This window comes from Tympanuchus pallidicinctus, unplaced genomic scaffold, assembly GCF_026119805.1.
Source record: "Tympanuchus pallidicinctus isolate F22 unplaced genomic scaffold, pur_lepc_1.0 scaffold1, whole genome shotgun sequence".
In the NCBI taxonomy this organism is placed as follows: Eukaryota; Metazoa; Chordata; class Aves; order Galliformes; family Phasianidae; genus Tympanuchus; species Tympanuchus pallidicinctus.
This window is the reverse complement of record NW_026294618.1, coordinates 19,769,504-19,796,617: the sequence shown is the minus strand read 5'-3', so window position 1 is coordinate 19,796,617 and position 27,114 is coordinate 19,769,504. Positions and strand designations below refer to the sequence as shown.

The window sequence follows — 27,114 nt, the reverse complement described above, 5'->3', positions numbered from 1 at the left end:
AAATCTAAACTCTGAAGTGCTAGAAAGGGGTTTCTTCCTTTAAAGTTCACTCAAAATGAGATGATTTAGAAATGCTTAGTTTTGGCATGTGTGGCTTCTGGCTCCTTAATTTTAAGAAAAAGTGATCAGCAGGAATAAAAGGCAAAGGTTAATGTAAATTACCAGCTATTTCAGATATGTGCCATTGCTGGTCACTTATAAGATATACATCTTTGATTTGGACTTGCTTTATCTTTTAATATCAGAGCAAGATGTACTCAGGCTCTACACAGAAAGAAATGTTTTGCTCCATTACCATGCAATGCTGTCTGAACATAAATGCCAGTCCTCCAAAATAGTACTCAGACAGTCACTTAACACTTAAACTGAAACAATGGCTGCATGTAGGCGTAGGACAGTTAAGGAAGACACATCCCATTCTTGTACAATCCTCCAGCTTTTCTCTTTGCTGCTCCCTGGGAAGATGCACACTTCTGCTTGTCTCTTTGCTAGTGAATGATCCTGCCACTTCTGAGGGCTTTTCATGTTCAAGAGTCTCTCCATTTGCAAGGTTATGAGAGTAGTTTTCTGAACTGTAAGGAGATTCAAGCTTTGTAAAAAGAGTCATTAAAACTTACCAATATCATACTGTGCTTGAAATTCAAGAGATAATTTTGTTTTAAAATAAATTGATAATTTCAATCTACTCTGTGGTTAATATCTCTCAAACAAAATCAGATGGTTACTTTAGTTGTTACTGAATCTTCCCACTCGTCCTCTTTTCCTGTTCTGCCCTCCACAATAAATCCTAGTCAATATAGGAGCCAGCTATCTCCACTTCCAAATGGAGAAAGAATATTTTTATACTTGGATACCTGTAAAGAATCTGTTTCTTGCTTTTTCAGATTAAACAGTGAGAAACAGCTGAAATATCTACAATAATATTTTTATGAGATACTTTCTTGGACAGACTACTTACACCCAGATGAGTTTTATCAGCACAGTTTATATGACAGGCTGCAATTTATTTAAGATACATGCCTAAACTGAAAGCATTGTCCAGGTGCCAACTACCTAACTTCTTATCCCTGATGGATCATTTAATGTGTACTATGTTTAGGTAAACCTGGATATTTTTCAGACATTAAATTCATATGTTAAGTTATCGTGGTCTCTTGCTATCATGTCTCAATAATGATGGTCTCATGTTGTCACAGTCCATGGGAACAAAGCACTGCATTTATCCTGTGTCAATTTTTTAAGTGGGATTTTATAGTAGCAGTTGGTTTTATCATATCTTCAAGACACAGTCAGTATTTGAGAACCTCATAGTGGAATCTATCCCAGCTCACATTACCATTTAAAAGACAGAGCAAGTTAGCTGTCTGATCTCTGTTCTGGGAACAATTCTACTTGCTACTTACTAGATGTTTTACTATTACTTTTAACCAGGAAATGATTCACCCTATGCCAGCCTTTTTTTTTTTTTTTTTTTTTTTTTTAAATCAGTCATAATGGAAGAAAGGACAACCATCTCAGATCAGGGCTCTAATTCTGAAATGCCTAACTGGGTGAGATACACTCCAGCCAACTGTTCTGTATCCATCAACGTGCTGGCAGGATTCTGCTACACACTGGGACATAATGTCTCTTCTCTTCTGGTACCTGCATTTATTGGAAAGGTGGGAGCTTCTTCTCATCTGCTCTCCTGTGAGCTGCTGAAGCAAGGTTGCATGGAATTTGCCTACACCAAGGGTCTGGCCAAGTCTGATTTCCTTGCTCCTTGCTACTGCATGGCAGCTAGTAGTAGTTTGGCCCAAGGTCACTTTGAAGATCCATGGAAGTATTAAAAACAACCCCTCTGTATTTCCATAGAATTTAAATCCATAGAATTGATTGCAATTTTAGACACTAAGCTAGACCATGCTGTTTAGCCGTGCTGAAGTCAGTGAAATCAGACCAATTCACACAAACTTGGGATCTGGTCCTTGATGATAACGTATTGTTGATGAGGCAAGATTTGAGCTTCTAAGATATGACTTTTTTTTTAATGTGCTTTTCAAGATGACACGTCATGGAGACACTGCTATCATAAGAATCTCATTCAAAATGCTGTTTTTGAGCAGTATTTGTCTCTGCAAAATAGAACCTATACAGCACTGCAAAAAAATGAAATTGACACAAAACCCTAATTAGAATTTACCAGGGGAGGGCAAAATTTCTGGATGAGATGTCTCTATAACTCTGTGTGTACATTAGGTTAGACTCAATAATCATAGTAGATCCTTTTAGGCTTAAGTTCTGTACATCTATTTGAAAGCAACAATTAAGTGGAAATGTGACCACTAAATTCGGAAAAAGCTGGAGTCTGAAAACAATCTGCAATCTCCCAGTTAGAACTTGGCGGAGAACAGTATAAAAGGAATTACTGTAATCAAGCCATTCAGTGCATAAGTCATTATCTCCATATTGAGGAAACTTAAGTCTGTAGGAAGCCCATGTTACATAAACGATAAAATCTGTTTTGACAGTGTAATTAATGTTAGTTTCAAAACAGAAATGCAAATCAAACAAGACATCAAGGTCAGAAACTGTAAGGCTTTGCCAGTGTTAAAAGAGATGTGGGCAACACAAATCTCATGAATTGCTGATGGACTAGTTACAAAGGGTTCTATTTTAGATCAGTTAATTAGTGAGAAATTATAGCCTAACCAGCATCCTGTAGATGGCAAAGTGCTGACAGCTGTTTTGCTCTTCTAAACAGTTCCTATGCGCTTCCAAAATACTGAAGTTGCATTAAAAAGCATAATCTCAGATTTTCAGTTGCAGGAAGGAAAAATTCACTTGAACTGTACTCTATTTACTTTACAGAATGCATGTAAGGCTTTTCAGAAATACGACTGCATGGCACTTTGCGAAAACAGTAAGACACAGTGAGAGAAAAGAGCTCCAAAAACTAAAAGCTGCTGTTACTGGGTTACTGTTTCACATTGAAAGCAATAAACATTTTGTAAATGTTTTTCAGTAGGACAGAATCAAACCAATATTGCTGCCATTCTATACTTTAAAAAAGTCTCTTTACTTGACCTCCCATGAACCCTTATCACTCAAGTCAAATAATTTCCAGCAGCCTCTTGAAATGAACTCACGGATGTATTAGGTAGGCTTATCACTGGTTTTGTTATATTGTTTGTATATTTTATTCCCATTCTTACAGTAGCTCTGTGCTTACTTTCATTAGCTTTCAGTATGGAATTCCAAACAGTAATACGAGAAAAACAATTCGCTCAGTTAACCTTAAGGAAGTGTTGCACTGTAGAATAATTACAACAGTGTGTTATGATAATGGTCCTGCGTTAAAGAATTTAAATGATTACATCATATTGTAATTAAGGATAAATGAATGACTTTAAATGATTATTTTAATCCACAGAGATCTGCAAGTCTGGACACAGTCCCACAGCTCACTTTTGAGACTGGCAACAATACAGGCAACTGTCAAATGAAGAAATCATTTTACCCAATTTACAGATGGAGCTGGGACCAGTATGGAAAAAAATACTCATAAAGCTACTTGCAGGCTGCTGGTTCTGTATTTAGGTGCAGCAAATACTGTTGCTGGGTTTTGAGCTCTCAACTCTGCAAGCCAGAGCGTGGCTCTCCATAAGTCAGTTATTCTTGTTTTAAATGGGATCAGGATTAATCTTTAGTTTTACCCAATGAGGCAATGTAAATAGGTCTTACTTTTACCTGAGGTGTCTGAAAGTTAGCTAGCCATACTATGCCATCATTGCAGACTATTTTTATAGGCGACAGGGAGAAATAGGAACATCCAGAGGACAACTTATCTCATAAGAGATACCAATCTTAAAGGGGATAAATCACATTTCATTGACTATAATAGGACATTAATGTGTCTGCCTTTGACAGCTACATTTTAGATATATGTATTAGGTGGGATGAATTTTTATAACTGAAATTTTATGGTTTTTTTTATTGAGGGAAAGAGACTAAGAGTGGAAATATTCACTTTTTTTTTTTTTTTTTTTTTTTTTCTGGACACAGAACAATCCCAAAAGGTTCATTTGTATTTAATATAAGAAAAAAGAAATGCATATAAAAAGTGATGACTCATTGATATACGCCCTTGATATTGCATTCACAGACTCTAAAAGCCAAGTGATAGGTTACTTGCTTTAAACTCAATCTCTTCCCCAGACCTTTCTGATGTCCTCTAGTTGCCTTTAAGGGTCTACAGTGAGCTTCTGAGAGGGCTCTGGAGTTTGTCTAAACTGTAGTTTCCAGTGCATATGTTTTAACGGGCTACATACTGACACTACGCTTTGCCCCTTCCACATGCTTTAATACTTCATTTACAGTGTACCAGAAGTACAGAGCTTTTTGGTAAGTGGTATTAGGTAAGTGTAAGACACCTCTGTGTAGGTAGGGGTACTTTGACTGTATTCCTTCTTAGCCAAACTCACCTAAACATAGGTATCTGATATTTTTTTTAGATGTCCCAGGCCTTTCTGCCAAGCATGTAGCTACTTGTCCAGGAAAAAGCAATTCTATCGTAGGTCCTATGTGGGTATCTCAAATGGTACCACCCATTATCTTTGAAATGAAACTGAATTTACTGCCATGGGAACTCAGACAACTAATTTGCATTAATGCATCTACATTTAAATTACTTGATCTAGAGCCAGATCCTCCAACATTCAGCTAAATTGTCTGGTCAAAGGCAAGTTCCTGTGCTTATGCTCTAGGAATGTCACCAGTTTTAGTGACTTCATTTTCAGTGATCCTTAAGTAATGCTATCAAATACCAAGCTTACAAATCACTCTTCCAGGGTAGATCCAAGTCTGAACAAAATTCCATGCACAGAAATGGAGAATTCTATACAAGCTTTGATCAAATTCCATTTCAGAGAGATCAAAATAGAAGATGGGAGTTTCTGAGGGGTTAACAGAAGTGTGCAAGCATCCCGGGTAGATTTTCATATGAACAAAATAGAGATTTTGTTGGAAGTAAAAACAGATTACCGGAGAATTTTTCTCTTTTAATTCTGTATCACTCCACTCAAATATAGATATAGCATTATTTAAATAGCAAATAACCTGCTTGGCTTCTGCCATCATGACTGTCTGAATTTGGGTGGCACCTGCCCCTTAGGATTCTATTTTCCTGGAAAAGGCAATTTTGCAAGTTAGGAGTAATATCCCTCACAGTGAGAATTAATCAGAACACCCTCACCATGAGACAGAAAAGTAGTGAAAGTAACCAAACTTGCTTCAATAAGGGACTGAAAATACATTTTTGGAAATAGCATTACTCGTGAATGGACATGCTAGAAGTGGGACCCTATGAGAACAAGACCTGCTCTGCCATAATGGGATTCTACTTATACTTTGCACACAGCCTTTAAAGGTCCTTGTATCTTCACTAGGACCCACAGGAGAGGAATTCTCTGGTGGCTGCACTATGATTTTTGGAAGACTGTATGTACTGTGAGGAAGCTAGAATAGAGCTCGCATCCGTGTTGTACTGAAAACATAACAAAGCTGAGGGCCATTCTGTCAGCAAGCAGTCTGGTCAAATTCCAGACTGTTATGCTTAATTAAATTAACTAATGGACTAAAACCTCTGATGGATCAAATACTACATGCAGCTAGTAAAAATTCAGTTGTCAGAACTGAAAATGACCTCTCTACAGCCAGCACAGAAAACAGTATATTTTCAGTGCACATCAACATTATGGCTCCTGACATACAGGCATCTATTAAAACTCAGGAGTGAATATATGTCAAGCTTCTGAGAAGACTCCTTAGAGGTGTCTTTTTTCATTCACTGAGGTATGCAGGAGAATTGCTGCCAGGAGAAGGGTCCTGCCTTTCCTTTTACTGAAAGTGAAAGGAAGCAGCATGAATATTTCAGCTGGTGAAGGCTCACCCATTCTGCAGGCTTCCCCCAGCTGCAGAAGCACGCAGGACAAAACCTCCTGCCAGTATCAAGCTAAATAGATGGGCTGAGCTTTATCTCTGCCACTGCTAGCTTCTATCATGTCAGAAAGGCTTCACAAATCTGAGAAGCGAATCACCTTTCTTGCATGATATTTTTTTGTTTCTTTTCTACTCCTATGTGTTTTTTTTCTCCTCTTCAGAAAATGAAGCTGAGAAAACTCTTTTAAAACTCATCCCATAGAACAGCTTTGAAGCCAAATTCTGCCAAGAAAGGGGACATGGGTGTCCTTTTAATAAAAGAAGAACCAGCTGTCTAGCAAATCTAATAGGTTATGGAGGAATTATGTCAATAGCAGAACAGCAGGAGCAAGGGAAAAACAGTCACTACACATTTTTTAAACTAACCATAAATGCCAGACAGGGACCTCATTTTTTATCTTTGCTTCTGCAGATCTGTACCAAGGAGAATAAGAACTATAAAAAGCTGCTGGCCACTTCTCTAACTGTTTTCATGCCCCATCAGCCTGAAGAGGCCAGACAGCCCTGATTAGCCACAGCCTTTCTCCAGTCTCAGGAAATCCCATAGTTAGGAAGAGTTGCAGTGGCTTCTTGGCTATGCAAGCTGTTGAACTTCTCAAACCAAAGACCTTGTGTCACCTTCATCTCAGTGGCTCCATAGGCCACATTCACAATGTAGTGCTGCTATTAAAAGCAGTGCCAGCATAGCATCAGAACTCCAATATATTTAAGAGAATTAAAGACTAATTATTCTCCTAGATACACCCAGAGCAATGAAAATGATGTGTGCATATGCAAGTGTACAACTGGGCTCATTCTTTGTTAGTATAAGATTTATTCTCACAGTATAGGCGCACAAGTTGGCACAGCATCAAAGCATTAAGTCAGAATCCTCAAGTGCTCCCACAGATATATGGTATATTTCCTGCAGAGAATTCGAGTGCCAGATAATTCCATCGGGCCCCAACAGTAATTAAAGTCAACAAGCAGATTATAATTGAGAAAACAGCCTTCTATATCTTTTTTGGAATTACAGTTTGGGATAGTTTTAGATATACCTTTTGTGGACACCAATGCAAGCTATCACTTAGCAAAGGATGCCTTTCCAATCCCTAAGTCTTGGCATTTATTTCTGTTCTCAACATAGAGAAAGCAGAAATTGTGGACATGATAACTCATGCACGTTTTTCCCCATTTGGCTAGGTTCTCCCAGACAGTGCAGTAGGTTAAGAATATCTAAGCAGTCACCTGAATGAAGTATCTAATTCTTGAGAAAATTAAAACAAAACAAAACAAAACAACAACACATGAATTTATTAGTAGGAACTGAAGAGTGCAGCTGAATTGAGTGCAATTGAGGACTGAGTATGATGTCTACAGCAGCACTGCAATAAGTTATCACTGCCCCACCAAAAGCAGTATGCCATAGAATCCCAGGCTGGCTGAGGTTGGCCAAGATCTTTGGATCCATCTGGCCCAATGTCTGCTCAAGCAGAGACTCCCAGAGCAGGATGCCCAGAACTACATCCAGCCAGTTTTTGAAGATCCCTGGAAAGGGAGACATCACAGTCTACTGGGCAACCTGTTCTAGCAATTGGTTATTTTCAGACAAAAGTCTTTCCTGACAGTCAAATGGAGCCTCCTGTGTTTCAATTTGTATGTACACTGTTTCTTGTCCTGTCACCAGGCACTACTGAAAAGAGACTGGCTGCATCCTCTTTACACTCTACCTTCAGACACTTATCAACGCATTTAAGATCCCCCCTGAACCTCTTCTATTCCAGGCTGAACAGTCCCAGCTTTCTCAGCCTTTCCTCACAGGAAAGAGATTCCAGTCCTTTGCTGGACTCTCAGCAGTAGCGCCATATATAGTAGCTCCATAAATTCAGCTTTTGCCTGCATTCAGTATCCCCATGTCTTTGAGAAATAAAACCAAACAACTATAAGTACTGTCATTAGTGTTAAGATAGCAACTAGAGAATCATCCTTTTGGGGTCTATAGGAACAACAGTGCTATGAAACAATATAACCTCTAAATGAATTATCACATTCTCATGCCTCATGCTTGTAGGTACGTGACTATGCAATCACTTCAATGACAATGAGCATTTTGTGGCTCAATATCAAACATGCACTATAAAAATTCACCCTGCAAAGTCTCTTATTTCAAAAATTGGAAGCTGAAAATAGCTTTAAGCCAGGAGAAAAGAAACCTGCAATTCCTCAGGCATTCTGAGCAATGCTATGAGTTGTAATTGAAAACTCCCTCATGCAATGTGACCTTGTTTGAATTAATTGGGTTTTGGAATTACTGCTCAATAGTTCAGTAAATGTGGAATTCTCTTACATTTACTCATTGCCAAGCAGAGCCCTACTGGCTGAGAACAGTGAAATGCCCAAAAGTGCCATCTCTTCAGAAAGCTTTGGTTTAATAGCATGAATTAGTTGAGTGGGAGTGCATATACAAATAGTCAGAAAGGTTTTTTTAATGCTACATTTTTGTGAAAAATGAGGCAAATCATTGAAGTGGATTGTGCTGGTCACTTAGGGTGAGACTTCCTAACTGACTGTAGCACTTCAATTCCTGCATATACAATATGTATAGAGTCTTCTTTTGAAGCCATCTCACTTTGTCTATGAAAGCAATACTCACTGAGCAGATGTCCCACCTGGGAGATAGGCTTCCTGAGAAGTGAGCTAGAGATGCAGCGTCTCTCTGAATGAAGATGAAAGTGCTTTACACTATATATAAAACCTCTATCAGGAGAGACTTAGTATGTCCTCCACAGTCTGGAGCTGAGGACATCCATCTGAATGGCCAGAGGTGTGAATTCCAATTTACTCTCTGAAATTGCTCCTGTGACTGGGATTTCAACATGTGCTGTTTCACTACAGAAGATCCAAATTGGTAGCTCCAGTGTTTTTCCAACTCAGTATTTCTGAATTCATGGCAAAACCAAACAAAATCAACAGGAAAAATGGAGCAAACATTCAGAAATATTCTATAGCATACAGAGTATGTCATTGACAGGGCTATCTCCGCATATAGCTCATATAACAAAAATGAGATGATCTTCTCAGATGAAGTGGAAAGAGAGAGTAGTTAAGATTTTCCACATCTCCTTGTTAGCCATGATGTCCTACAACAATCCAGTGTTGTACAATGCTATGTGAATTACTTTTCAGTGTGATGGGTACTGCTAAAGTGGGATAAAGTGCCCTGTGGCACTGCTTCCTTCTAGCAGGCTCTTATTCTCAACAGGACTACATGGCTAACACTCACTTATGTACCAAGCTGGCAGTACTGCTGTGGTCTTGGAATCGCCAAGAATGGAAAAGATTTCCACAGTCATCCTGTCCAACTATCCACCACCAATATTTCCTCACTATGCTATGTCCCTTAAACCACATCCTATGGTCCTACAGGTCACTTGTGCACCTCCCCAAAGCACTCTGCTGCACCAGTCAGGCATTACCAGTAAGGAGCCTTAAAAATGACATATGACCATCCAAATATACCTATGCAGCAGGGAACTGAGCTGGTACTATCTGGAAAAGCAATTCAGATTTCATGCACTCCTGAAAAGTGAAGCACGTCTTGCAAGAGCAATATGTAAGGCAGTAGTAGTCAGGATGACTCCTGCACTTTATGGCCTCCCATTCAGGAAATTAGATGTTGTCTGTGATGGAGGGATGAGGTGGGAGGCAGCAGCAGCTGGAGCTGTATTTTCTCAGCTGTGCATATGACAGCTGTGACTGGATTCAGTTCAGAGACTGAAAAGATACTGTCATTTGGGGCTTCTAACATGAAGTATTTTTTATCGAGTTCATTATCTCTTTACAAAATGAGACAGGATGGACAGAAATGCTCTAATCACAAAGAAATACGATAAGCCTCTGCAGGGGTCACACAGAGCCCGCTTCCAGCTTCCAGCATGCTTCCAGCACTGGCTGCCCCACTGCACTGTCACTTGTCTGGTTCATTTACACCTGGTGTAGGTAGTGAGTGCCCTATGCCTTGTCATACTCTCATTTAGAGTTCCATACACAACTAAACTACGTGGGTCTGCAGAAAAGTTACGTACTCAGCATTTGATTCTACCAATGAGCCATCTGATTTTCTCTGGAAAGTTGTACACACTTAAGAAGAGCTATTGGCAATTCTTTTTCCATCTATTAGCAAACGTTCTTAACAGAGCCCACTAATAACATTCCACATAATATTCATTACAGCTGCAACCATTCCATCTTCTGGAAGCTGTTCAAACATCTAGGAAAATTTTCAGAAAATGCATGCTGTAAATATAGATTCCATAGGTTTATAATTGAGCTCATAGATCAAATATTATTTTTATTTTAGATTTACATTTTTAGTTACATGAATTAATTTTTCGCTATGCCTGGGTGTTATGATTTGATTGCTTTACAACATCGATAAGAGGTGGCCATGACCTATATCACTAAAATTTCAAGGAATAATTAAATTGCACTGCCTGTCAATTTGCTAAGGAATTGCTTTAGTTTCTTTGCCAAGAAGAGTCTGTAACATCAGAAGCTAAAAGGGAATTAATGCAATGTAATTTTCCTAAGAATTCAAAAGCTGAATTGGAATTGAAAGCCGATGCGAAACTTTGACCTTTTTGACATTTATTTGAATGAAGCTCGTATAAACATTAAATATCTGCTAATGCCATTTTCATATTTCAGGCAACTGCTTTTTTTACAATTTTCAGAGAGGAGTGGAGAAATAAGAGATTTTTTGAACTACAGTAATAATAGGAAATGAAGCATCTCACTCTGATGTGGCAACGGCTGAAGAGAGAAATATGGAAGAGTTTACCCCAGGGTTTTATAAACAAGAACTTATTTGGCAACTGAAAATTGCAATTAAAGTGAGTCACATAATCCTTACTCTTCTTTTAGATCAGATAAATATTTGTAACTCAAATATTTATTCACCATGAAAGCTGAGGACAGTGGCGCAGAAATAATAATTTGAATACAGAACCACACTCAGAACTGCGTACAGTTCATAGGCTTCAAAAGAGTTTTGGCAGGGCTTTGCATCTCAAATCATCATTATTTTTGAGATCTTTTTTCTTCTCAATGTCAATATCACTTCACCACAACAAATAAGAAAGATTAAATATTTGGGCAAGAAAATCCATCTGATAAGTCATTCCCAAAATGAGACAAAGCCATGAGTGAAATGAAAGTTATAGATTTCAATACCTCATTATTTAGCCAGCAGACTGCTAATCAATGCTAAACATTTTTCATAAGTATGAAAACTCCAGGATGAAAACATGTTTATTGCCTAATCTAGTTATTTTCCCAAACATGTTCTATTATTCAGCTTTGTTACTCCTGAGAGAATAATTTCTTTTCAGCTGAGAATTTTAGGCTTATCTGGCGTATATATTCAAGATAGCTCAGGTAAAAACCAATTATCTTGATAACCAAAATAATTCTGAAAATATTCCGACTCGGCAACTACAGTCAGATATCAAAATAAGTATTTAGTTCTGCCCTTTGTCATAGAAGGTTTCTTCATAAAATGATCACACATCACTGTAAGACAACGATGAAACATTAGTCTCTGGGGTAGCAGTGAAGACTCCTTTTATATCATGTATCATGATAGCATTTCTATTAAACAAGGGACAGAAACGTCCCTAGAGGTATCACTGTAAGTCACAGCTCCTGATTTTATGCAAAGTTATACACAGAAATTAAAATGCTATATTGAAGATAAAATAACATTTTATACTACTTCTGGAATACAGATTTCTGTTATTCAACCTTAGTTTACTTCCTCCTAACAATCTGTTATGTAACGTGTGTCAAGCAAATAATTTCCAAAGTATTTCTACATGACACATTTTGAGCTATGTTCTCACCTTCCACAGATGAGCAGCCTGTACTGCAATTTAACGGTGTGTTGCAAGGTCAGTATCATGTTTAGGAACTGTCACTAGCTTATTTGGAAGCACAAAAGTGAATTTGGAATCCCTTAGCAAAGAATATGTATTATAAGTATTTGTTATAAATTTTTTTAGTAATTTTCCTTCTTTCTGTGCAAACATTTGTCTACCTGTGTTAAATACTGATATTCTAAAATGAATACATCCTTTTTGCTAAGTAACAAATAAGATAAAAGAAAGTTTCAACAAGAATATTAAAGATTCTAAAAATGAATAATACAACAACAAATGCTAATGGTTACTGAAGACATCATGTTTACAATTCAGTCTATTGATACAACTGGTTATGCCTTTTTCTAAAGTAATGTTAATTGCATCTAAGTCAGTTAGACCAAATATTTAATATCTTGCTTCTATTTGTCTTTTGGTACTACTTTTCTTTTGGTACTATAAGGACCTAAATTAAGATCCTTACTGATCTCCCATATATTTATTGTTATATAACAATACACAAATGATGTTTTTGTACATACAATTTTGTATTTGTACTTGGAAAATAAATGAAATAGAGGTCAAATTATATCTGTGCTGAAATTCATCTCCACTGAATAATGCACACAGGAACCTCCCCAGAAGGAGCTTATTCCAAGCTGCAATAGCACAATTTTTGTAAAAAAAGAATGCTGGTATCAGACATCACTACACAGGGAAGTTATTTCCAGTGTCAAATATCCTCTTACGAAAGAGCATATTTTCACATATCCTTTTACGAAAGACTAAATATTTTTACATGCAGGAGAGTGGAAGGGACAATGTAGATTTGCTTACCTGTGGTTGACCTGATAGTTGAGGTGATGTTGGAAGATGCCATCGCAGGTATACATTCATCATCTTGGGAATAGCCTGCCTGAATGGCACGCAAGTAACTGTGGCTTCTTGTTCGGAAACATCCAGGGAGGTCAAGGGCATCCATTGCCTGAGCTTCAACTTCACTAAACACTGATTCACACACCGATTCAAATTGCCCATTAACCTCTGCTTCACTCATCTGAATAAACAACAACAATGCATTTGATTTTTGACTTGCTTTTTTGTGATCATCACGGCCTCAACATCTCAAATGGACACCTGTACATTGATGAAGAACTGTTTTAGCAAATAGTTAAAATTTAGTAATCCCTTCTGATCACATTTACATTTTTTTATAACTTACATCAGCTGTTTATATGTATATAGTAAGCACATCACACATGCCATACAATTAATTTTATGTTTAGTATCTTTTGGCTATTCAAAAAACTATAATAAATGTTTTAAATGGAAACCAACAAGTCTAAGATCACAATGGACTGACAGAAATCCATGTTCGTGGGAGTTGGACTGGATCATCTCTAGGGGTCCCATCCAAACCTTGTAGTTCTGTGTTTCTGTCAGCACTGGGGAACAGAAATTAGCTACACTAATATTAGTTCTCAAAAAGTGAGGGTGGATTGCCTGAGCACCTATCAGCAAGGTTATGCATCATGTAGACCTACTGCACAGGTTGCTTTCTTCCTCTCATTATGAACGGACGTATCTCATACTTGAAGTTCTGCGAGTTCAGAGAAATATTGCATCTACTTGTGCCCAAAGCATGTGAAATAACATCTATTCTTCAAAACAGTGTGAAAAGCGGCCAGATAAGAAAGTAATGCTTGGACCAGCCTCATGTGAGAAGGGCCCTAAAATAAACTCTCATTTCTTAGTTACTGGTTAGCCATTTGACCACTGTGTAAAAATGAGATGCAGCCATGAGTGCTATCTTTCCTTTAGAAGCGTAATTTTAAGTCTGACAGTTCCATCATAATGCTTGTGGAGGAACCCAGATCAGAGCGCACCAGAAGTGCCATGGACACCACCTACCAGCCTGGACCTTGGGAAGGTCTCCACCTCACCCTCCAGATCCTCACAGGGCATAGATAGAAGCCAGCAAGACCCAGTAGGTTGGGTGTGATACAAAATTGAACAGTTTTAGGTAGCTTTCATGATTAATAGGTTTTAGGAGGGCTGCCCTGGGGGTGGGAAGCTCTTTGTAAGAAATTGTATTGAGTTGTGGAGATGAGTGTCTAAACACTACATAGATCCTTCAAGCAAGTTCTATAAAGTCAGTCCAGACCGGCTCTAACTGTATGTGAATTATTCCAAATTTTCATCAAAACCAGATGAAAAGCTAAACACTAGACAGACAGGCCTCCTGATGTGTCTTCCTGAAAATAATTTTTTAAAGGGAGTGCTAGAAATCAGAATCAGTATTAAGACAAGGTAAAATTAGTAGCGTCAGTTAACAGCACATCTAGTTGATATTCTCAGCCTTGAGAAAAGAAGACTGAGAGGGGACCTGATCCAGGTCTATAAGTATCTAAGGTGTGGGGGGCAGAATGGCGAGGCCAGACTGTTTTCAGTGGTGAGTGCAGACAGGACAAGGGGAAATGGCCGGAAACTGCAGCATAGGAAGTTCCGCACAAATGTGCGCAAGAACTTCTTTACAGTGAGGTGACGGAGCACTGGAACAGGCTGCCCAGGGAGGTGGTGGAGTCTCCTTCTCTGGAGATGTTCAAGACCTGCCTGGATGCCTACCTGTGCGACCTGCTGTAGGGAACCTGCTTTGGCAGGGGGGTTGGACTCGATGATCTCTGGAGGTCCCTTCCAACCCCTACAATTCTGTGATTCTGTGATATTACTTCTTCTGTATGGGTGACAAGTGCATTTTTCATTATTACTGTTCCTAGCACATTATTCATTATGGAAACAGTGAGTGCAAATGTTTCAAATGTTCTAGGATTTTGATTAAGTAAATGGAAATTTCATACAGAACTTCTGATGATAATTAATAACTGATATTTTAATTTCATGTAAGACATTTCGGCTACTAAATCTTCTCTGAAAGGAATTACATTACCCTTCATAAAATTTGTTTCTAATAAAGTTAAGTAGTCTAATGCAATCTCTAAAAGATTGAAAAAAAATCTTACACTGAAATATTTTGCATACATCATTCATCAGGAAATTTGTGGTATTGTAGTCCATAAACTCAGTAAGTCCTAAACACTTCCTTCATGCTAAGGTCACTGACTGGAAAAATTAAAAGTTTTAAACTTAAATTACAAATGTAAACTATGGAATCCAGCATCTTACTTGACTGCATCCTTGGTCAAAAGTGACAAAAAAAAAAAAAAAAAGAAAAAAAAGAAAAAAAAATCTCATGAAAAAGGACATTAGAAATATCACAAATGATACAAACTGCTATTATGTAGATGGGACAACAAGGTGATGGTGTCATAGAAAAGGAACAGAAGGAGGCAAAGGTTCAAAACTTTTTGTTTTAATGCATTTACTTCATGTAGTACTTACTAAATGCTTTTATTACTAATCTGGAAACAGAGAGCAAGTTAGAAAGTACATTTTTTTGGCGCAAAATTATGTGGGTTATTGAAAACTGGAAAAGAAAGAATCATATCAAGCATGACTTGGTTAATTTGTCTAACTGCAAATTAAATCTGTTGTGGACATCTTACCAGGTGATGTGCATTCTATTGGAATGAAAGATTTGAACCACTACTGAAACCAGCTAGTTGTTACAGTTCAGTGAACACCTCTATACACAGAGATGGTCAAAAAGGCAGAAGACATTAGTGTAGTTCTATATTATAGCATTATCTTAGTGACAGACAACAGCCCTTTGCTTTGAATGCATTTTTTTTTTTTTTTTTTTCAAAAATAGAGTTTAATAAACATAGAAAATAAGCAAACCAGGGCAATGAAAACCAAGGCATGAAAATGATGAGACAGATTCCACAAGGGAGCTGTGAAAAGAAAAAGGGTTTGGAGAATGACTGACTGACAGTTTCTAGTGCCGGTATGTGCTATACGAGATTATAGTTAGATTTATCTCACATAAATTGAGGAACTTGACTGAAGGGCATTAGTCAGGCAGCTAATACCTCCCAGTGCTCTACAGTTTGGAGAATGACAAGCACTTCCAGAGGGCTCTCAGCCCACTTAGGCTGTGCACTGTCCTGGAAGAAACTCTTTCACTCCATTAAGTTCAGAGGAAGATCTAGTTGTTGCCTCAGTTAAAAGCCTCAAGTAAGATGAGCTGAATCCAGGCCTGATAGTCGTGCAATACAAATTGAATGTGAATGAGTTCAAAAATTGCTTTAAAAGATATATATTTTCTTAACATAAGCATTGCACATAATTAGCTACTATACCCTTAGGTGCACCATGAAATGCTCAAAGAAAAGTAAAATACGTATCTGAGAGGAGGGCAGGGTCCTACTCTCATGAAGCAGCACAGGGAAGAAATGTCACAACCAAAGAACGTGAGGAACATTGGAAATTGTATGTAAAATACTCTGTTAAACAGAATATCCACATACTTTATAAGGCTGTTTGCAGTTCAGGCCTGATTCAGATCTCACTTCATCATGAGTTAGTACTAAATAACAAATCTAAAAACAGCAGAATGGAAAAATGTCGCCTTTCCCGTATGTAGAATAATTGATGAGACTTTTTCTTTGACCCAAGAAGAATGAAGGGATTGAATTAAAAGATGAATCACTGCTCCTTTGGAGCATAATTATTTTAATCAATATTTTAATCTGGCAACCTACATTTATTGAAATCAGAGTGGTATTTTCAGAGGATAAGTTTTATAGGAGTGTGCCTTTTATGTCGTCTGCATCTTCTTAAGTATTTAATGCGCACTGAAACTGAAAATATAAGTATTTGTTGTTTTTTTTTCTGGAAAAAAAAAATGGAAAATGTTGTTGTGTGTTACTGTGTCCTTTTGCTTCTAGTACTGAATATTTTTGTTGAAATTACGAACAAGGATAATATTCTTTAGAACCAAATTACTTTGACAATCCATATCCTCAGTCTGATATTACTTCAAACAAACAAAAATCAACTATAACCATCCACTACCAGCAACTCTTGCATCTGTGATTAACCTAGAAGAAAAGTTACAACAAGAATTTCCCACCTGACTAACACAGCTGGCCTGACTGAGCGTGCTCACTGCTCTCATATAGCTCTGATTCCTTGAGCGAAACTTTGGGGAATTGTAGTTTGCAGAGGGATCCAGGTTGTGACCCCCAGGCACGTCACTTGCAGTTTGAAGGTAGCTCTGACTACAAAGGAAAGAGGAAGAAAAAAGGAAAGGATGTAAAACTACAGATGGAATCAATTAGGACACTAAAGACAGTATTTTGTACATGATTCATAAATCCATTCCCCAGGGTCAAAAATCTCTCTCTGTAAATCATCATAGATCTGCTGTAGTAAATGCTTTGACACAAGCAGAGAATGTCTGCAGTTCTACTACCTGAAATTTTAAGTATCTTTGCTGTATTTAAACATCATCAATCCTCCCGACTATTAACAATGAACTTTACTCAAACAGAATGCATAGGTCATCAGAAACAAGAAACAGAGCCAAAGCATAAACCAAAGTAACAAAAAACATCTCATAGAGATAACAAAATCTGTTATTTGTTATCTGTTCTTCAAGTGCTAGGCTTCAAAAGACCTTTTATCTTTTTACCAAAGATCAAAATATCTTCTGTTCAGTGCAAGATTAGTAAGGGATTCAGAGCACCTGCATAAAGCTCCAGAAATGCTATTCTTGCAACACATCTCCCCGTTTAGAGGACTGGGACCCTAACACCATACTGAGTACCTTCAAATGCTTTTGCTACAAGGCTATGTTAGTCTTCATGTTATACATCAAATACATTGATTAGCTATCATTCTGGGAAGGTAAAGGAAGTAGAAGAAAAGAACTGGACTTTGCTTTGAATACAGAATTTAAAAAAAATTGAAACTTATGAACAACGTTTATCTGAGACATCAGAAGCTCTAAAAAGCCATATTTTAGGAGTCATATGTCACTTCTCCTTAAACAGCACAAATTTATGAATATTTCAGAAAGTTTGGGTTTTCATGTAGTAAATAGGCAGCGCTTAATGGTAGTTTTAACAATTCCTTAAAGGTAGCTTTAACAAAAACACAGTTTCTGTGAAAAATGGATCTGTGCCAGCGAAATATCTATCAGTACTGGCAATGCAATGTCACTCAGTGCAGCAGCAGCTGTGATATGTGCCAGGGCTGTTGGGAATTTCCCCATGGAAGGGGAAGTTTCTGCTTTGGAAGGACCAGACCGCTCCAGCAAATAAAGCCACAGGTTCCACTCCAGGTGCAAAGTAAGGTATAAACCATGACTTGGCTTCTTACGTTTATGAAATTTCAAGCATGACCATAGGCCAGTGCTTAGGGAAGGATTCATCAGACTTCCTTGAGGAGTAGGCCTAGATTTGAGCAATCCACGAAGAACGCTCGGAGGAATCTCAGGCCCTTTGTGGTGACTTTGACTAGAGCAGCAAGAAGTGCTGAGTTCTGGCTCCCTGTGTGGCCATTTCCTTTGATGTCAGACATGTAAGACGACTCAATGTCCTTCACATCACCAGCTGCGAGAACAGATGGGATTTATAGACCTCCTGACCTTATACTTGGAAGATCTACTCTGAATTGTTCCATGTGTTATTGCTGCCTTGGTCATCTCAGGCTCAGCACAGACAGCTTTATTTCCTTGGGGCAGCTATCTGCTTCTCTACGATGGGCTGCCTGCTTCTTCTTCTTCAAAGAAAAAGGAAATGTCATTTACTTAAATCTTCATGCGAGGCAGGCTTTATTTTCTGAACTCTTAAGACATTTCCCTGGAAGCTATACTGTTTTTTACTTCCTGATTTTGGTTGCTGCCTTTCATAGAATATCTCCTTAACTTCAAGACAGAGGTAAACTGTGTAGAAGCTATGCTATGTCTGTTGAATCAAAATGAAAATGTATGACACTGGTGCAGGCACCTGAACATTGGCTAATTAAATCATTAATGTCAAAATGACTTGCAGATTATGGTAAGTCTCTGATAGAGGCTCTGATTTGATTTTAGATTATGAAAACAGGAACTGTAATCACCTTTTTTGTTCCCATTGGTGCGAAGACAAATATAACAGATAAGGCAAAGTGATACAGAGCCTACCTGCCCACATTAAATTGTTGGATGTAACAACACCTTTTTTCCTTTGTAGGCATCAGGCTGATGGTTGTCACCTGCTTTGTATCATCTTGATTCTTCTTATGTGCTTTACTAAATCTGCCTAGTATTGTTAACGTAGTATTTTTCAGAACAGTTTGATAAGTCACATCTGGACCTTCGGCTTGTCATCAGATTATAAAATCTTGGATTCTGAGTTCAGAAGCAGTTTATGAATGAAAGAAGTATTTGAGGTATTTGTTAAAACCAGGGCAAAATAAAGAAAGAGGCAAAATAATTAAATTGTGAATAAATAATTATTTTAACAGCTATTTTAAAAAATGAATTAAACTGGCTCCTAATAACTGGTTCCTTCGCTAAGTGATTTTGATGAAAAATAGTATTTCTTTATGGAGGTACCGGTTCCTTGTGAAGTATTACTATCATTAAATACAATCAACAATGTTTACAACAGTAATTTGTGAGAAGAATAAGCCCCATATGCCATGGTACTGCCAAGCAGCTGGGTTTTGATCTATGAGTTTGGACATAACATGGTAGTTAAATAATTTTTAATTTATCAGAGGAAAGCAATTTATTCATAGGGCTCTAACAAAATAAAAGAAGTGTTACATATATTAGACTGTAAAAGCAATTTCACATTTCTTCAATTAATACTTTGAAATCCTTTCTGTTAAAAAGAAATGATTAATTTTCATTTTTAAGATATACATTCAAGTTAATCCTCTAGGACAAATGTCTCAATGCATAGTAAAACTGGCAGTCGTGTTATAACCATGATCCAGAAACATAAATGCTTTAAACACAAAAGTTATATAGATATATTTTTTTCAAATATCATTACCCATTGCTCAAAAAACTTTCACGATTACCAATAATGCTATAAGATCATATGTGACATTGGTAAAAGCTGGTTTTTTAATGGCAGTCACTCTGTTTATAAACTCAGCTACAAATTTCTTGACCAAAATACCAAAATGTTCCAAAATACCACAGCTCTATCAACTTCCATATAAGAAAATGATTTTCTTTTATGCTCTGCAGTAGATGGCATTATCAGCTAATTGCTGATGAAGACAAGCATGGACATATAAAATGGTTTGATAGTTCATCTCCAGGGCCACAAAACAAATGCACACATTAACATTAAATACGTGACTGCAAAGTTTGGTACTATGGAAAGAAAGGAAGAGACTAAAAGCAAAAATTAAACTGATATGTCAGCCCACTTTCCACTTGCTTTTCAAAACAGACAAGTTCTTATGGATTCCTCTTTAAAAGCCCCTTTGTTTTTTTTTCCCCTCAAGGGTTGCCTTCCCTTTACCACTGGATTCAGAGAAAGTCCACAGAAGCTAGGGGGAAATCTTTTTTGAGATGTCTCTTAGCTGAAGGCAAGGTTCAAAGCCTCAACAAACTTTTGGGTATAAGGAAGTCCTATGTACAGACACTGCAGCTCCTGACAACATCTACTCTAAAAGGAAAGCGTTAGGAGTCCCAGTGAAGATAGCCAAATTTGCAACAGCACTTTCAGTACCAGGCAGATTGTGTGAGTGTATTCAGGGAAGACAAAATATTGTATTATAACAGTCAACTATAGCATGGCATGCTCATGTGGGATAGTATACCTGGTAGTATATCTGATAATACATCTCATATATATAATCCTGACATAGAGTGAACGAGGAAGAAGTTAGACTGCATATTCAAACAGAAAAAAAAAGTAGATGAAGAATAAGGGAAGAGACAACAGTCCAAAAAAAGAGTACTTAGAAGTTTCTAGAAGTCTTGCATTACAGCCTCCCTTTTTTTGCTTACCTCTAGCCTGCAAAGTCTCAGATCTCTATATCCAGACCTCATATGCCCTGCAGCTCCTATCTGAAAGCTGCATTTTCCTTCAGCCCCCGAATTCACATATACAAAAAAAATACACATTCAGCTCTCCCCTCTTCTTGGTCAACCCAGATCCTACTCCTTCCTGCTGCTTAGACCCCTCTCAATTCTCAGCCCACAGTTCTGTTCAAGAGCTTTCAAAACATCATCGCAGAAGCCAGTAACCTCTGTTACTTTAGGCCTAAAAGCTACAAGGTATGCTGAAAAAGAAAAAAGAAAAGAAAAAGAAAAAAAAACATTTATGACTTTCAGAAAACATATTTTCCTCTGTTTATCCATTTCTTGTAGCTATCTTTAAAAGGACTCCAAACAGTAAAGATGTAGGAAGACAAGTTTACTTATTGTGATCAAAAAGCATTAGATGGTATTTAGATTAGACGGAGGAGCAAATCTAGGTCCCCTTATCTTTTTTACCCACTTATCCTGTTGTAACCAAGACTTGAAAAACTAAAGGGTATTTAGAACATGCTTTAATAAATGGAACAGTCATGTAAGCTAATGCAATAACTGCAGTATTGCTAATGCAATAACTACAGTAAAGCATTAGTAAGGGAAGGAATCTTATTTCCTCATCCTTAGCCATCTATTATTTAGCCATTTATTTCCTCTGTTAACAGCATTTTTAAGACGAGCAAAATTGTTTAAGTTACTTTATACTAAATAACTTCCTTTGTTCTTTTTCCAGAATTTCACTGTTCTACCTAACTTTTGTAAAGTTTAAATGACTGCGCACTGTGCCTGAAGCAGCCAAACAGCTTCAGCATGAATTGCTGGCTGATTCGTGGTGTTCTCGCTGTGGTCTTTACTACACCCTGGCTGTGGTCTTTGCACCACTCACTTGGTTTGTCACTTTGTGCAGCACTGAGTTAATGCTTTGTCATCACTGAGCTCAGATGCTGATGTGACTCTTTTTTTCCAAAAGCCTGTGTCACTGCTATATGACTAGCATTTCTGCAAACTGGACTTACAGCATTCAGTACTGTACAGTGACTCATTTAACAACTGGATGTTCTGCAGAAGGGATGTCTTTTGGCCATTCGGCTAAAAGATATCTGATATGCATGACAGGAACGGCATCTGATATGCATGATAATAAAACATTATCGTTTTCCTTTTAGGACACCCTGAAATTCCAGATTGACTAACTGACTTGGTCTTAGAGTTTATAACTATGCCAGAGTCCATGTAAAACAAACAAATCCCTTAATGTCTACCAGCAAATTCATATTGCAGCAGTACTTGACAGTGGAAAAAAACACATTATATGCAACCTGAGAAAGGGTTCTTGGTCACATTTTTCTTGTGCTTATCTACCTGAATATTATTTACTAATGAGCAATTTATATCATGTACTTTGTCACAGAACCAATAGGCTTTGTTTAAAAATACACGAACATAATGCCAACCACACAGCAAATGTGATAAATCTGTCAAGTTTATTCCTCCATCTACTCGCATACTTTCAAGATAGTGATCATCCCATAGAATGTTCACCTTCCAGTGCACCTTGGGTCAAGGAGATATCAAAAGTGAATTAATGTCTTCACAGGCCCTTAAAAGTTGCAGTAACAAAGTCACCTTATGATTCTGAAAGGGCCTATCAAGTTTATTAAGAGAGCATCGGATATAAAGAAAGTCCATTTTCCATCAAATTAACTTTTGGAATTGTAATATTCGAAACCCTCACGTTTTTATTTGCATGATCATGCCTGCATTTGTCAGAAAATCTAAGAACGAAAGGGAACATTAAGGCAGGTACAATCACCTCTGTTTAAATCAGCACATGCAATTCAGAAGTATCATTCTGGAACAAAAAGATAAAATTTGTAGACTTCATCTTGGGCATCTAAAAGGCAGGTGCATTAGGATTAGCAAAGTAGCGTAAGTTATCAAAACCTATTTTATTGAGAGATTTGCATTTCGATGGATATTCATTCCTCTATCTGTATCTATCTTAACTATGTCTCAGTAGGTACGTGAAATAACTCATCAAACAGAATCTAATGATTAAGCTTAGCTGGCAGCACCATTGTACAGCAGCTGCGAGTCACACTGCGTCTCTGTGGATCCCTGCTGAAATCAATAGAGTTCTGCACAGGGGCACAGATGTGCCTGCCTACAGTGCAATGGAGAGCTCTGAGCATAGGCATTAAGTCTGATTCTCCCTTTGGAATAATGCAGTTATTCCGGTTCTTTGAAAAACTGAAAGTGCACATAAATTTGGAGAATTTATTTGCAGTGAAGAATTTCTTTTCTAATATTTGTCAGACTGGAATTTCTCTTTGATCAGTGACAGACATTAGTATTTGGGCCAAAATAAATTTTTAAGAGGCCTACGCATTTCATTGACACATAGCCTTTCTTAAAGATGTCTGAAAGATATCAAGGAGACAGGGGAGGTTAAGATTAGGTGTTAGGAGGTGTTAGTTTTCACACAGAGGGTGGTGACACACTGGAACAGGTTGCCCAAGGAGGTTGTGGATGCCCCATCCCTGGAGGCATTCAAGGCCAGGCTGGATGTGGCTCTGGGCAGCCTGGTCTGGTGGTTGATGAGCCTGAACATAGCAGAGGGGTTGGAACTAGATGATCATTGTAGTCCTTTTCAACCCAGGCTATTGTAGGATTCTATGATTTGATTTATGACAAGAATATGTTAGGAAAGAGTTGGAGACTGCTGCTGCACTCCTGATGAAATATTTACTAATCATTGGAAGGAGAGAACCTTTCCTGCCAGTAAGGAGTTACAGATTTAGAACCATACAAACCAAAATAGAAGAGGAAATAATCTAGAAGAGTTAAACAGTCTGATGGTTTGATCCCTCTCTGCTTAGCCTACTCTCCAAAACAAGCCTACTCTCCAAAACTTGCAGAATGTGGATATAATAAAAAGGGTCTCACGTGGGAAATCTGAACTAAAAGCCATTGTTTGTAAGAGGTGACAGATGCACACATATACTTAATTGTAAAAGTCTTGTCCCAGCATCCTATACTGAGCTTATCCCAGAGATTACACAGCAAACTGGTCAGCAACAAAGAAACTCAGACAGATGTTATGGCAAAAACTTAGAGGCATTTACAGTACCAAGATCAGCAGCTTAATTTAAACATGCATGTAAGTCCACTGAAGCCAACAGGTATTAAACAAAGTAGTGAGTTTCTCATACTGAGTTTGATGACACTGTGAGACTATGGAATTTCTGAGAAGAAAAAAAAAAAATCTAAGCAAACCATGTAGTAGAACTGAAAGAAATGAAAATATATACAATCTGTGCTAACAAAAAGCACCTTATTTTTCAGGTCCTTGCCTGAGGTACAGAAGTGTTTCTATACACATACTTCAGAGTTTCATTCTTTTTTAAGCTAAAAACCAAACAAATGAGAAAAGCTGCTCTTGATTCAGTTTTTCAAATGAAATATAGAAGGAACATATTCACTGAAATCAGGAATTATAAAAAAAAAAAATACAAAAACCAAATCATGCAAATAAACAAAAACAAAACTGAAATAAATTTTCTCTTGGGTCTGAGTGTTCACTCTTGTAAGACTGGCCTAAATCTGACCATGGTTTCACCACAATCCATCACATAATTGCATCTTTATGACAAAAGCCTCATTTATTCCCGTGAAGACTCTGCACTTTGTTCAGACCTTCAGAATTCCCTTTCTGTCCCTAATCCAGGGTAATAGGTTTCAGCCCTATAACATAAAGCTTGTATATAATACAGTAAGGCAAGTGATCTGGTTCAATTACTCCCTGGATTTCAGAAAGACACTTCTGAAAGGCAGCTTTGCTACTTCTAAGAGAACAAGGAGTCTTACAGTGCTTAAGAGAATTTCCAATTATTCTGCTGAGGAAGAAAGGATAGGGACCTTCTTCTGACCCCATAAAAGATGCCTCCTAGGTAGACAGATGACTGGTTGCCCTTCATCAGCATTCCTTCTTAACCCTGTGGACTAATCTAACCCAGATCTTATTGACTGTAGCAGAGAACACTATCATTGTGCCAGTGGCCCACTGATTGCATTATTAGTTGATAAGGCTTTGTAATTAGGCCTCAAACCCTCCTCAGTAAATCTCCAATTTCACCCCTCAGAGACTCTGAGTAGATGCTAGTACACTACAGGGCCTCAGAAAGCTGCTAATGAAGTGTGTAATGAGGCTTTTTGGAGTCAGAAGATTGAGGAAAAACACAAGAAGAAAAAACACAAAAAGACTGAGGGAAAACAGAAGATTGAAGAAAAAAAGATAAATAAAAAGCACATAAAAGGTGAGGATTAGTTTTCTAGTGACTTTCCCCACCTCTTCTATTCAAAATGTACCTCAGGAACAGCTTCTAAATCATTCCTACTTTAAAACACATAAGATTTAAGAGTACATTGAAGTTTACTCTTAAAAATTACAAAAAAAAAGGCTTGCCTCAGTAGTTTGCCACATCATAGAAATATGACATTTTTCTAGCTGCATATGAACTCTCAACTGTGAAGTTCTTTGCAGCATCCCTATTTCTCTTCTTTTGTTTTCAGTTCCTCATGTTGTAAGTGTGCTATGGTTACCATAAATGATTATAGGTGGTAAGATTATATTTTTAAATGGAGATTTCCCTTTCTCTTAGAGGATCTTTTGGTATTTCATGCTTCTTTTTGAGCCAAGCCCTCTGGCAGATGAGTGCTATCAATCTTGTTCTGGGTCAACCCCCTTTATCTGTTCTTTGGCAAGAAAAATGGTGCCAAAATGGATACTGTAGAACAGAACATGTGCACATGCCTTGAGTCATATTTCTGATACTTAAGTCAGCATAAATCAGTATGAGCAGAAAGAGATGAAATCTCTCCATCTAAAAAAATGTAAGGGCAGGGAAAAATTATTGTTAACACAGATCATTGCAGCTGGTGTAACTTTAAGTCCAGAAAACATTTGTGGGTCAACAATTTCAGGTCTAATTCAGGCACATCAGCTGAAACTGCTAAATAAAGTAGTTTTATATTGAGGAATCAGACTTCAAAGGAAAGTGGCTGAAATGTAGACATGCACAGTGTTCAAGTGTGCTGTGGAGTTTAATAAGACCCAACAATGCTGCTTTTCTCCATAAACAAGATTTCACAATAAACAAGCACTTCATGAAACACTTCAATAAGGGGCCGCAACACTTCAGAGGAGAACAGAGGGAGAACTTAGCCAAGAGAAAAAAAAGAGCATTGCTATTCTACCATGGCAATCTACCAAATAATTATTGCCATGGCAGATTTCCTTCCTCACTGAAACAACATTTGTATAGTACCTACCCACACAGGTACTTGTAGCACCTATTTACATACCTTTATGTCTGCTCACCCATTAACGTAATGTATCTGGACTACCTGCTACCACTGTAACATCTGCCATTAGAGAATCAAGAAACAGAAGTACACATTGCTGTCACTGTTTTTATTTCATTGTAGCTTAATCTATTTTATCTTTATGCATGTGGCTTCTAGTTTCCCATGAGTCAGAGCATAATGGAAATCTTTAGCACAGCACGATCATTCATTTGCGTGATACCAGTATGATCTTCAAATGGAGCACATTAGCTTTGGGCTGAGTGCTATTGTTATCCCTTTTGACTAAATGGTTAGACAGCTTTCAGTCTTTCACAGCACTTCAAAAAGGAGATACTGAAAAAACAGAGCAAGCTACTTCTATGGCGCTACCCTGTTCATTTACATAATCAATATATTAAGTTCTCTTTTCCTGTATATGAGAAGCATCAAATGACTAAAACGTTGTCTTCAGTCATATAATTTTTTTTCTATCACGTAGCCCAGAGTTTTATTTTTAGCCTTCCTTTCTAGATCACATTTCTGATGCTTCTATCTCTCAATTTTGCTTTTGCTACAAATACAGAATAATGACATTGTCTAGGTTACAAATTATGTGGGGCAGTCTCTCTTCCAAGGTTCCATGAAACTTATTCAGGATTGACATTCCCTTTGTTTCAGCTAACAATTCCATTACTTGTTCAGCTCTCTGCACTGTTACTGTAAATGAAAATACCTGACAGCACAGTATACACCTTCTACATTCTATATTCTGCAAACTGCCTTCCATCAGAGTTGATGGAGTGACTGTATGAGTTTCAATAGGGCCAAGTGTCAGGTCCTGCATTTTGGTCACAACAACCCCAGGCAACCCTACAGGCTTGGGGAGGAGTGGCTGGAAAGCAGCCTGATGGAAAGGGATCTTGGTGTACTGACGCACAGCTGGCTGAATAT

The 27,114-nt window shown here is 37.7% G+C and overlaps 2 protein-coding genes across 21 annotated transcripts in view; both read right to left on the bottom strand.

The window, feature by feature from the left end:
- The window catches only part of FBXO25 (F-box protein 25), a 653,677-nt gene that overhangs the window by 31,422 nt on the left and 595,141 nt on the right, over window positions 1-27,114 (bottom strand). The gene's annotated exons all lie outside the window — the stretch shown is intronic.
- Window positions 1-27,114, bottom strand: part of DLGAP2 (DLG associated protein 2) — a 451,834-nt gene that overhangs the window by 38,835 nt on the left and 385,885 nt on the right. For all 20 annotated transcript variants that reach the window (XM_052697261.1, XM_052697288.1, XM_052697313.1 and 17 more), the window contains 2 exons: window positions 16,906-17,053; window positions 12,711-12,930 (listed from right to left, as the gene is read on the bottom strand). In XM_052697261.1, the coding sequence (XP_052553221.1) occupies window positions 12,711-12,930; window positions 16,906-17,053 (368 nt within the window). The remainder of the gene's footprint in view (window positions 1-12,710; window positions 12,931-16,905; window positions 17,054-27,114) is intronic.